Below are 12500 nucleotides of genomic sequence, written 5' to 3'. Positions count from 1 at the left end.
ATCATCCACTTTTCACAGATGTGGTCTTTACAGCCTATAAGGACCAGGTCAAAGTTCAACATTATTATTCAAACCAAAGTCCTGTTGAAGGAGCAGTTAATCGCTTCTGCGGCGGTCATCTATGTCACGGTGATAAATCCCCTATACCCCAGTATCCCCCAAAGAAAGAGAAAAATTACACGTAACCCTAGACTGACATTAATGATCGGATGTGTGTAGCTGGGATGAAGAGGACAATGTCAAACAATGTCCGTCACAGACCCCAACTCTGCTGAACCCCGATGAAGACTTCAAACAAGTCTTGCTTAGAGTGAACTTCGCTTGTACAGGTCTCCAACTTTGTCCCTCTTTCCACACCCGCTCCAGTGAGGGGACTATAGCAGAAGTGAGGGGACTATAGCAGATTAGACACGCCACTAAAGCGCGGCCGCGGAGCGATAAAGGGCTCTTTGTACCGGAGAAGTCACTTGAAAGAGAACTGGCAGAGTCCTTTATGATCCCCGCCTGGCAGTACCCTGGAAACTGCCCTTTCACATGATAATGGCTGGACCCAGGGGACAGAAACAAGGCTCGCAAAAGGAAATAGATTCGATAACACTAGTGGGTTAGATATGTTTAAGACAAGACACACATCTAGGCTACAGGGAGGACTTGCGCGTAAATGAGTTGGGTATTATGAGGACTAGACTATTTATTACCACGAAACGACCTGAACAAGGGGTTTTTAAAACCAACATCACCACGAATTCCCCCAACAATTCCCGATCAAGTCGCCCATCCTATCCCGAGAAAGTGAGAAACAGCAAAGAAAGCGCATTTACCATGGTAACGCTTCTTCTCATCTTTGGCCAGCATGACGGCGATGCGTAACCCGATCCCGGAGGAGCAGCCGGTGATCAGCACTACTCTCTGTCCACTGCTCGCCATGGTCCGTCCGTGTGTGGCGTGTGTTTTACGCGTCCTCGGCTCCGGGTGGTTGTTGTTGAAAGTGTCCCCGACCACTGGACTTTAAAAACTAAAGCGGATCATGCAAACACAGCGGCCATGTGAGCGGTGGGGTCATTCAGTCACATGTCCGATCAAATGGGTTAGGTTTAGTAAAGACGCGCTACCTTGAGAACTCGACTGCCATCAGGGTTTAAATTTGATAAAGGCTGCTGCCACTCGTCTTCACTTGATGAAAAATAACTTAATCGCCTGTGTGTGTGTGTGTGTGTGTGTGTGTGTGTGTGTGTGTGTGTGTGTGTGTGTGTGTGTGTGTGTGTGTGTGTGTGCGTGCGTGTATTTATGAGAGAGCTAGTGAGTGAGAAAAGGGATGTAGTCTAGTCTAGTCTAGTCTAGTCCATGCCTGGTAGAAGACAGGCTACCTGTTTTACAGTTGAATAGTTTTGTCATTGGCCCGCGTGTCTATTGTGTGTAGCCCACTTTGATTGGTCACTGCGTAATAAGCCTATAATGACAACTTGCGAGGGGACATATGAGTAAACATCTCGTGAGGTTGTCCAAATGCTATGAAAGGAAAATAAAATGATATAAAATGCGAAAATAAAGTGGATGAATTATTAATAGGCTTGTTTTAAATTAAATCAGGCTAACAAACAATCAATGTGGTACAATCGGTACAACGAATCAATGTGAGATTACTTTAAAGTGAAAGTTAATTAGTTTGAGCTATCAATGGTGCCACGGCTTAATGCGCTGGGTTTTGGCGCCACCTTCTGGCGGTAGAACGACGCTGCACTAGACGGAGGGGTCTCACAGTGGATTGGTAGTTCAGTAGTCAATAGCATCATGTCAATGGAATTTGAAAGATGTAAAAAGCAACATGGATTTGAGGTCTGGTCAGTGTCATCCATACATAGCTTTTATTAGAGTTAGGCTATAATTCAATCAAGCACTAGCTTTATTTTTAGACAACCGGCCCTTGAATAAGGTGAAGCAGGAACCTCTGCTCAAAGAGTTTGTTTAGAATTCAAGTTATTCTAAAATCCCCTTGGTTGTAAGGTTTAAAAGTGCCTTTGACTACATCCCAAAGCGGGCTGGTTTCTGCAGGGGTCGTAGAGCTGCAAAGGTCACCTCCATGTTGGAGCTTGTTGGTCATCGTGTTGACGGCGGCCACAGCTGCAGCAGAAAGAGAGGTTCTGTGAAAGAGCCTTGTCTTGGCAAGACAAGAAAAATAAACGTTCCCTTGGGGAGAACATGGATATCCAGTGAACAGTGTTCTCTGTACAACATGCAGATACTAGAACATGTGATCGGTGTGTGCGTCTCTTTCCCCTCCCTACAGGGGGATCAGTATGTGATAAACATGTGATCTTTACCCTCCCTACAGGGTGATCAGTATGTGATAAACATGTGATCTTTACCCTCCCTACAGGGTGATCAGTATGTGATAAACATGTGATCTTTACCCTCCCTACAGGGTGATCAGTAGGTGATAAACATGTGATCTTTACCCTCCCTACAGGGGGATCAGTATGTGATAAACATGTGATCTTTACCCTCCCTACAGGGGGATCAGTATGTGATAAACATGTGATCTTTACGCTCCCTACAGGGGGATCAGTATGTGATAAACATGTGATCAGTGTGTGCGTCTCTTTACCCTCCCTACAGGGGGATCAGTATGTGATAAACATGTGATCTTTACCCTCCCTACAGGGGGATCAGTATGTGATAAACATGTGATCTTTACCCTCCCTACAGGGGGATCAGTATGTGATAAACATGTGATCTTTACCCTCCCTACAGGGTGATCAGTAGGTGATAAACATGTGATCTTTACCCTCCCTACAGGGGGATCAGTATGTGATAAACATGTGATCTTTCCCCTCCCTACAGGGGGATCAGTAGGTGATAAACATGTGATCTTTACCCTCCCTACAGGGTGATCAGTAGGTGATAAACATGTGATCTTTACCCTCCCTACAGGGGGATCAGTATGTGATAAACATGTGATCTTTACCCTCCCTACAGGGTGATCAGTAGGTGATAAACATGTGATCTTTACCCTCCCTACAGGGTGATCAGTATGTGATAAACATGTGATCTTTACCCTCCCTACAGGGGGATCAGTATGTGATAAACATGTGATCTTTACCCTCCCTACAGGGGGATCAGTATGTGATAAACATGTGATCTTTCCCCTCCCTACAGGGGGATCAGTATGTGATAAACATGTGATCTTTACCCTCCCTACAGGGTGATCAGTAGGTGATAAACATGTGATCTTTCCCCTCCCTACAGGGTGATCAGTAGGTGATAAACATGTGATCTTTACCCTCCCTACAGGGTTGATTCCTGGAGACGATATGAAGACGAGGCCTCAGAGACCAGCATGCTGACCAGGGGACAGGGAGGACATGGGAGGACAGATGAGGACAGAGGGGGACAGAGGAGGACAGAGGGGGACAGGGGAGGACAGAGGAGGACAGAGGAGGACAGAGGGGGACAGAGGGGGACAGAGGGGGATAGAGGAGGACAGAGGGGGACAGAGGGGGACAGAGGGGGACAGAGGGGGACAGAGGGGGACAGGGAGGACATGGGAGGACAGAGGGGGACAGAGGGGGACAGAGGGGGACAGATGAGGACAGAGGGGGATAGAGGGGGACAGAGGAGGACAGAGGGGGACAGGGGAGGACAGAGGAGGACAGAGGGGGATAGAGGAGGACAGAGGGGGACAGAGGGGGACAGAGGAGGACAGAGGGGGATAGAGGAGGACAGAGGGGGACAGAGGGGGACAGAGGGGGACAGGGAGGACAGAGGAGGACAGAGGGGGACAGAGGGGGACAGGGAGGACAGAGGAGGACAGAGGGGGACAGAGGGGGACAGATGAGGACAGAGGGGGACAGAGGAGGATAGAGGAGGACAGAGGAGGACAGAGGGGGACAGAGGAGGACAGATGAGGACAGAGGGGGACAGAGGAGGACAGAGGGGGACAGGGGAGGACAGAGGGGGATAGATGAGGACAGAGGGGGATAGAGGGGGACAGGGGAGGACAGAGGGGGACAGAGGGGGACAGAGGAGGACAGGGGAGGACAGAGGGGGACAGAGGAGGACAGAGGGGGACAGAGGAGGACAGAGGGGGACAGAGGAGGACAGATGAGGACAGAGGGGGACAGAGGAGGACAGAGGGGGACAGGGGAGGACAGAGGGGGATAGATGAGGACAGAGGGGGATAGAGGGGGACAGGGGAGGACAGAGGGGGACAGAGGGGGACAGAGGAGGACAGGGGAGGACAGAGGGGGACAGAGGAGGACAGAGGGGGACAGAGGAGGACAGAGGGGGACAGAGGGGGACAGAGGGGGACAGAGGAGGACAGAGGGGGACAGAGGGGGACAGAGGGGGACAGGGGGGGACAGAGGGGGACAGGGGAGGACAGAGGAGGACAGAGGAGGACAGAGGGGGACAGAGGGGGACAGGGGAGGACAGGGGAGGACAGAGGAGGACAGAGGAGGACAGAGGGGGACAGAGGGGGACAGAGGAGGACAGAGGGGGACAGAGGGGGACAGAGGGGGACAGGGGGGGACAGAGGAGGACAGAGGGGGACAGAGGGGGACAGAGGAGGACAGAGGGGGACAGAGGGGGACAGGGGAGGACAGAGGGGGACAGATGAGGACAGAGGAGGATAGAGGAGGACAGAGGGGGATAGAGGAGGACAGAGGGGGACAGAGGAGGATAGAGGAGGACAGAGGGGGATAGAGGAGGACAGAGGGGGACAGAGGAGGACAGAGGAGGATAGAGGAGGACAGAGGGGGATAGAGGAGGACAGAGGGGGACAGAGGGGGACAGAGGGGGACAGATGAGGACAGAGGGGGACAGAGGGGGACAGAGGGGGACAGAGGGGGACAGGGAGGACAGAGGGGGACAGGGAGGACAGAGGAGGACAGAGGGGGACAGAGGGGGACAGGGAGGACAGAGGACATATTGTGAAAGTGCATCTGACCACTGACAAAACACAGCAGCTAGAAACGCCTAGGTTGGGTACAGCATAATTCCTGGAATTCCTGGTAATAAATCAGAAATAGCTCAAGCAACAGTTTTCCCTTGCGTCTCTTATTCTATAGGGTTTGGTTTCCGGTAACGTATCTTGGATAGTATCTTTAAAACATGATGTATCCACCGGTAGAGGAGTCAGTTAAAACATGGTGTATCCACTGGTAGAGGAGTCAGTTAAAACATGATGTATCCACTGGTAGAGGAGTCAGTTATAACATGGCGTATCCACTGGTAGAGGAGTCAGTTAAAACATGATGTATCCACCGGTAGAGGAGTCAGTTAAAACATGATGTATCCACTGGTAGAGGAGTCAGTTATAACATGGCGTATCCACTGGTAGAGGAGTCAGTTAAAACATGACGTATCCACTGGTAGAGGAGTCAGTTAAAACATGATGTATCCACCGGTAGAGGAGTCAGTTAAAACATGATGTATCCACTGGTAGAGGAGTCAGTTAAAACATGATGTATCCACCGGTAGAGGAGTCAGTTAAAACATGATGTATCCACTGGTAGAGGAGTCAGTTAAAACATGATGTATCCACCGGTAGAGGAGTCAGTTAAAACATGATGTATCCACTGGTAGAGGAGTCAGTTAAAACATGATGTATCCACCGGTAGAGGAGTCAGTTAAAACATGGTGTATCCACTGGTAGAGGAGTCAGTTAAAACATGACGTATCCACTGGTAGAGGAGTCAGTTAAAACATGGTGTATCCACTGGTAGAGGAGTCAGTTAAAACATGACGTATCCACTGGTAGAGGAGTCAGTTAAAACATGATGTATCCACTGGTAGAGGAGTCAGTTAAAACATGATGTATCCACTGGTAGAGGAGTCAGTTAAAACATGGTGTATCCACTGGTAGAGGAGTCAGTTAAAACATGATGTATCCACTGGTAGAGGAGTCAGTTAAAACATGGTGTATCCACTGGTAGAGGAGTCAGTTAAAACATGGCGTATCCACTGGTAGAGGAGTCCATTCCCAAGATGGTGGACTAAACAGCTATTTAACGATGCTTGGAGCAATCCATAACTAAGAACATACAGTAACACAGAGACAGGTAGAGTGGATTGGTTAACTGCTTCACTTAAAGCCTGAATCTTTCATTACCACAGGTAAGCTCCTGATATGTAAACAGAGGTAATATGGTGTGATGAAGAAGCTAATAAGCTGTGGTGTAGATAGAGTTTCGTTCCTCTACACTGGGGACCACAAGTCCACACAAAGACCAAACATGGCAGACGAGGCAAAAGGTATTTGGGTTTGAAGGTTGATTGACTGATCACATCATCCTGGGATGGATGAGAGCAATCCAGGGGTCAAGGGTTAACCCCGCCTCTTCAGACTGTCCAGATGAGATTTACATACTATGGTTACATTGACAAGGCTCATGGGAAATGTGGTCTTTTTGGGCGGAAAACACTTCCGCTTCCCGAAACTCCTCGTAGGGCCTTTAAATGTTTCCCATTTCCGGTATAAAACAATTGTTCTTTTGACTGAAAACTTTGTTGTCTAGCTTGTTAATCTTCCCCCTTCTGCAGCAGGTGATTAAAACCAGGGTCTAGCAACGCAAAAGTCCCTCAGGCTCAATTGAAAGAAGGGGACATTTATATTAATGGTTTCATGTAAATGGAACAGTGTGTATAATAAATTCGAGTAAAATGTTTCAGCAACAGAAGGACTTTTCTTTCAGCTTTGACATTGTAGTATATTACATTGTACTGTAAGCATGACAGGCCATTAAGATAGCATTGAGACCACAATAGATTTAGTCGAGTCAGACTCTAAATGTCATTTTAAACACCTCTTGAATAAAAAATGATTCATTTGTAGTAGCCTATAAATGAAGTGAAATCCTATTTTGTATTACAACTACCAAACTTAGATGAGAAAATAAAAATCTGTTCTATTCCCATGGATTTCTTGCCCTGCAAAATGCAATTCTAAGTCTATTTGAAGTCAAGATATGGGGAAAAAATGAATAATGGTGGCCATTCTGACAAAACAACCCAATCATTTTAACATTCTTTCACCAACTGGATTTTCATGGACTTTCACTGTGGTGTTTAGGGCATCAATAAGAACATAAAACTGAAAATACATTCTGTTGCAGTTGGTAATCAGTCAAACTTGAGTGTTATAGCATTTGAGGCTATTTGTTTAATTGATTTCTTGTGATTTCTTTTCTATGACCCTAACCACCAGACAGTCAGAGGTTTAGTCTGACTGTGAAGATGTACCCCAAGCACACGACACATGCAGCTCACATGGGAGGAGCAGGGAGCTCAGAAGAGAGATTATCTGTGAGAAGCTTCTATAACAGACCTGCTGTTCTGATGAAGTCACACAACCTGGATCAGGTTCAATCAAACCTCCACACTCGCTCACTATTTTTATTTAAAACCAACCTAAAAAGTAATCTTAAATCTACTCAACACTGCAATCACTAATCAGTTCGGTGGGTTTGTGAATGAGTGTGGTTGTGTGATTGGACGTGCTGCTATGACTGATGAATGTGAAAGGGTGAGTGTCTTAATGTAATGCTACGTCATCTGTATTGTACTTTGTTTTACTTATTATGTTTTTTGTTTTTATCTGTTACCTGTTTACAGGGACTGCAGATGCAAATTAGCCTAAGGCTAACTCTGGTGCGATGCATCAAATGTTTTTACATTTATGTTTTAATTGCACATGGTCCCTTCCAAATAAAATTGAAAATGAAATGAAACTAGGCAGGTCTGCTCATGGATGTTAGATCTTGGAATATGGAATTGCATTGTGTTTGAGTTTATTTAATTCCCTCACAGTTAACTGAATAAAAGCAGCATTTACATTTATAAAAGTAAAGATTCATCTATAGGCCTACATTACCATAATACATAAATAAAATCTGAAATATATTAACTATAAAATCAATCAATCAATCAAAGCTTTATTTGTATAGCGCATTTCATACCCAGAGGCAACACAATGCGCTTTACAGAGAACAAGGGAGGTGGGCAGACATCCCACCCCTACATATTCCATAAAACTACATATACATTCTGTATACCATATAAAACTCTACATGCGTATCTTTACACACATGCACCCTCATTTATACTCGTACGCAATTGCAAATACGAGCATAGATTCACATAAAAACATCACATACATTTCTAAAATGTCATAAAACAACAATAAAAACAAAAATAAAAAACAGGGCAGCTGCTCTCAGCCCGGCTGCTCTTCACTATCATCCAGGAACATTTGGACTCTGGTCTACTTTCAAACACAGTTGTAGCTTACAGAATGGGACTTGTTTAGTCTGTGTGTGTGTGTGTGTGTGTGTGTGTGTGTGTGTGTGTGTGTGTGTGGCATGCCTCCCTGTTCCTGGACAGTGTGTGCTGATAGCGATATGGAGGGGCAGGTAGTAACGATGTGTCCAGCCTGCTAGTCTGGTATTTCACACCAGCAGAGAGAGACAAACAGAGAGACATGCATGGGAAAAGAGAGAGAGAGAGAGAGAGGAGAGAGAGAGAGAGAGAGAGAGAGAGTATGGGAGGGGGAGAGATGGAGAGAGAGAGAGAGTAGGGGAGAGTGAGTGAGAGAGAGAGGGAGAGTGAGTGAGTGAGAGAGGGAGAGAGAGTAGGGGAGAGAGAGAGAGTAGGGGAGAGCGAGAGTGAGGAAAGAGAGAGGGAGAGAGAGAGTGAGGGAGAGAGAGAGTGAGGAAAGAGAGAGGGAGAGAGAGAGTGAGGGAGAGAGAGAGTGAGGGAGAGTGAGGGAGAGAGAGAGAGTAGGATAGAGAGAGGGAGTAGGGGAGAGAGAGAAGGGTAGAGTGAGGGAGAGAGATAGAGAGAGAGTAGGGGAGAGAGAGAGAGAGAGAGAGAGAGAGAGAGAGCAGAGGGGATGATGGCTCAAGTCCATACAAGCTGTTCTCCATTGTCTTGTTCTCTACTCCCTCAGTCCTGCATTAATCCTCCTCACTCTCTTTCCTTCACTCTCCCTCTCTCTCTCTCTCTCTCTCTCTCTCAACTCCTCTCTCCCTCTCTCTCTCTCTCCTACTCTCTCTCTCTCTCTCTCTCTCAACTCCTCTCCCTCCCTCTTCTCCTTTACTCTTCCTCTCTTCCTCTCCCTCCCTCTCTCTCTCTCTCTCTCTCTCTCTCTCTCAACTCCTCTCTCTCTCCCTCTCTCTCTCTCTCTCCCTCCCTCTTTTTCTTCACTCTCCCTCTCTCTCTCTCCCTCTCTCTCTACTCCTCTCTCCTTCTCTCTCTCTCTCTCTCTCTCTCTCAACTCCTCTCTCTCACTCTCTCTCTCTCTCAACTCCTCTCCCTCCCTCTTCTCCTTTACTCTTCATCTCTTCCTCTCCCTCCCTCTCACTCTCTCTCTCTCTCTCTCCCTCTTCTCCTTCACTCAAATCAAATCAAATCCTTTATTTAACCAGATAGTCATCATTGAGATTAAAATCTCTATTTCAAGAGTGATCTGGCCAAGAAGGCAGCAGAAACAAAGTTACAACAAGAAAAGAAACATAACAGACAATACAGAGACATACGTTCACAGCAAGAATCAGTTGTAGGGCAAGTTATCAAACACGGTTTCACTGACCAAGAGAACTGGGTTCATAGTCTTTTAAAATGGATTTAAATCCCTCCAGTCCTGGCAATTTCAGGTCCTTTTGCAACTGCAGCATATTTAAAAGGCTTTTTTCCCAGTTCAGTTCTAACTCTGGGAACAACCATCTGAAGAGCATCTTGGGATCGAAGGCATGCTGGTTTAGATGAAGAAAGAGAGCCATCTTGAACATCTGCGGGTAGATAGAGTTGGGGAATTTGCATATAGAGTGCAATGGTGCACTAGGTGTGGCAATCGAGCGCTCCTCTCTATCTACTCACGGATATTCAAGATGGCTCTCTTTCTTGTATAAAGCCCTGATTGGGCTGGTACCTCCTTATCTAGGAGTTGTGATTGGCTGGTACCTCCTTATCTAGGAGTTCTGATTGGGCGGGTACCCCCTTATCTAGGAGTTCTGATTGGCTGGTACCCCCTTATCTAGGAGTTCTGATTGGGCGGGTACCTCCTTATCTAGGAGTTCTGATTGGCTGGTACCTCATTATCTAGGAGTTCTGATTGGGCGGGTACCTCCTTATCTAGGAGTTCTGATTGGCTGGTACCTCATTATCTAGGAGTTCTGATTGGGCGGGTACCTCCTTATCTAGGAGTTCTGATTGGGCGGGTACCTCCTTATCTAGGAGTTCTGATTGGGCTGGTACCTCCTTATCTAGGAGTTCTGATTGGCTGGTACCTCCTTATCTAGGAGTTCTGATTGGCTGGTACCTCCTTATCTAGGAGTTGTGATTGGCTGGTACCTCCTTATCTAGGAGTTCTGATTGGCTGGTACCTCCTTATCTAGGAGTTCTGATTGGCTGGTACCCCCTTATCTAGGAGTTGTGATTGGCTGGTACCTCCTTATGTAGGAGTTCTGATTGGCTGGTACCTCCTTATCTAGGAGTTCTGATTGGCTGGTACCTCCTTATGTAGGAGTTCTGATTGGCTGGTACCTCCTTATCTAGGAGTTCTGATTGGCTGGTACCCCCTTAACCCTAACCCTGTTGTGCATCTCTCCCCTCCTCCATGTGAACGTCTCACTCCATCATTCCTAATTAATCTCAGCCTGTGTGTGACTCTTCACCTTCGAGGCCAGGTATGACAGAAAGCCATGGGGTGCTCATGATTCACCTGTGACCTATGACCTGTGACCTGTGACCTGTGACGGTACCCCAGCTGAGCCCTGAGCCCCGTCAGCCCGCCCACCTCTTCTCATCTCTCAGGGAGAGACGCGTGCTGCTACTGGCTCTCTCCCCCCTGATCTCCTCTTCTGCTTAATCACTCATTTCCTGCCTGTTGAGTCGATGGAGACATCAGCAGAAGTCCCTTAAACCTGGAGCTCTGTTTGGACTGATGTTAACCCAGGACACCGGCACCGAGGGTGTGTGTGTGTGTGTGTGTGTGTGTGTGTGGAGGGGAGGTGTGTGGGGGGGGGGGTGGCTTTTGTTATTACATGTTATTATAATTAATCAATGAAATGTCATGGAACAGGTCATTATCTCGATTGGTAATTATTATTTCATGTTTGGAGAGAAAGGTTGCGGGAACAACGGGTTCATTCTGGTCCTGGGCGTCCCTGAGAGAATACATCACAATAGCCAATTAAAAAGCCTGTTTCAAATAACACCTGAGAGAATTCATCACAACAGCCAATCACCGCTCCCGGTTCTAATAACACCTGAGAGAATACATCACAATAGCCAATTACCGCTCCCGGTTCTAATAACACCTAGCGGGAGTTATTAGCCATTCATGGGTTTATGTTGTGTGATTACTCTAAGTAACTGGGATTTCTAGTAAATAAAAAATTGCAAATGACCCCATTATGTGTGACAGCTGTAAAACTATTGCCGCCGGCGCAGTAATGGTCCTAATCTATATGTCCCAGCGGAGAGCGCTGGGTGGGAGACTGCTTCAGCGGGATGTTTGAGGGAAGGACGGCGCTCTGAAAGCACAAACACAGGCTGTGTAAAAGAGCCCAGAGCCCTGGAATGTTTGCCACGGATCAGGAGCGGCTCTTTCTCCTCTTTTGTGTGCGGTCTGCTGAGGAGGTGTGGAATGCAAACTTCACAAGAGCAGGAAAGAAAGAGGGGGAACACACGGGCTCGGCCTGATGGAGGACAAAAAACGTTAAAGTCGCACTGGAATGAAAAAAGCATTCTGTCCTATTTTGGTTCACATAATTGGTCATAGTGTTCACCTATTCAATGATGTATGCCCCAAAAAAATCAAAATTCTACTTTTGTTGTAATCTTATATCAAAGTATATAATTTCTTACTTCCTGGAAAACGGTAGGTCACGTGCAATGACGACAACAGGTACCTTCGATTTTAGGCCAATAATCTCACGACATCCACCCGTCAATCAACGCTATCCTTCTATCGAATCTGTCTCAAGTTCTTAAAACCCGTCCACTTGTCAATGTTCCAATCAAATTCCTCTAAACACATGTCCCGCCCTCATAGCTTGTTTGCGTTGGAAATACGTCAAACTACGGAAAGTTAGATGATCTCAAACGTCCGTCTCAGTGAGACTTTAAGGGACAGAGAGGTCCCAGGGAGCCGCGTGGAACAGGGAGGGAGATTCTGAGTCCTACCGAATCACAGAGTGGGAGGAGATGGATGCAGTGTGTGAGGGGAGAAAGTTAAAATGAACGCCGTTTTGAGGGAGAATCAATTGTTTAAGCTGTTTAATTAAGAGTATTTTTCCTACACTAGTGCAGTGCCCGTTCAAAACATGCCTGTTCAGAACGGGCTGATTGCTTAACTTCATATAGATACATACATACATACATACATACATACATACATACATACATACATACATACATACATACATACATACATACATACATCCAGTACATACATACATACATACACACATACATACATACATACATACATACATACCTAC

General features: G+C 46.7%; 1 protein-coding gene across 1 annotated transcript in view; it reads right to left on the bottom strand.

Annotated features, from left to right (window-relative positions):
- The window catches only part of rdh8a (retinol dehydrogenase 8a), a 6727-nt gene extending 5742 nt beyond the window's left edge, over positions 1 to 985 (bottom strand). The window contains exon 1 of the mRNA XM_084437784.1: positions 822 to 985. Coding sequence (XP_084293910.1) covers positions 822 to 927 — 106 coding nt within the window. The 5' untranslated portion in view covers positions 928 to 985. The remainder of the gene's footprint in view (positions 1 to 821) is intronic.
- Positions 986 to 12500: the final 11515 nt, after the last annotated feature.

The sequence above is a fragment of the Borostomias antarcticus genome (genome assembly GCF_949987555.1).
Source record: "Borostomias antarcticus genome assembly, chromosome: 5".
Taxonomy (NCBI): domain Eukaryota; kingdom Metazoa; phylum Chordata; class Actinopteri; order Stomiiformes; family Stomiidae; genus Borostomias; species Borostomias antarcticus.
This window is presented reverse-complemented; position numbering and strand designations above follow the sequence as displayed.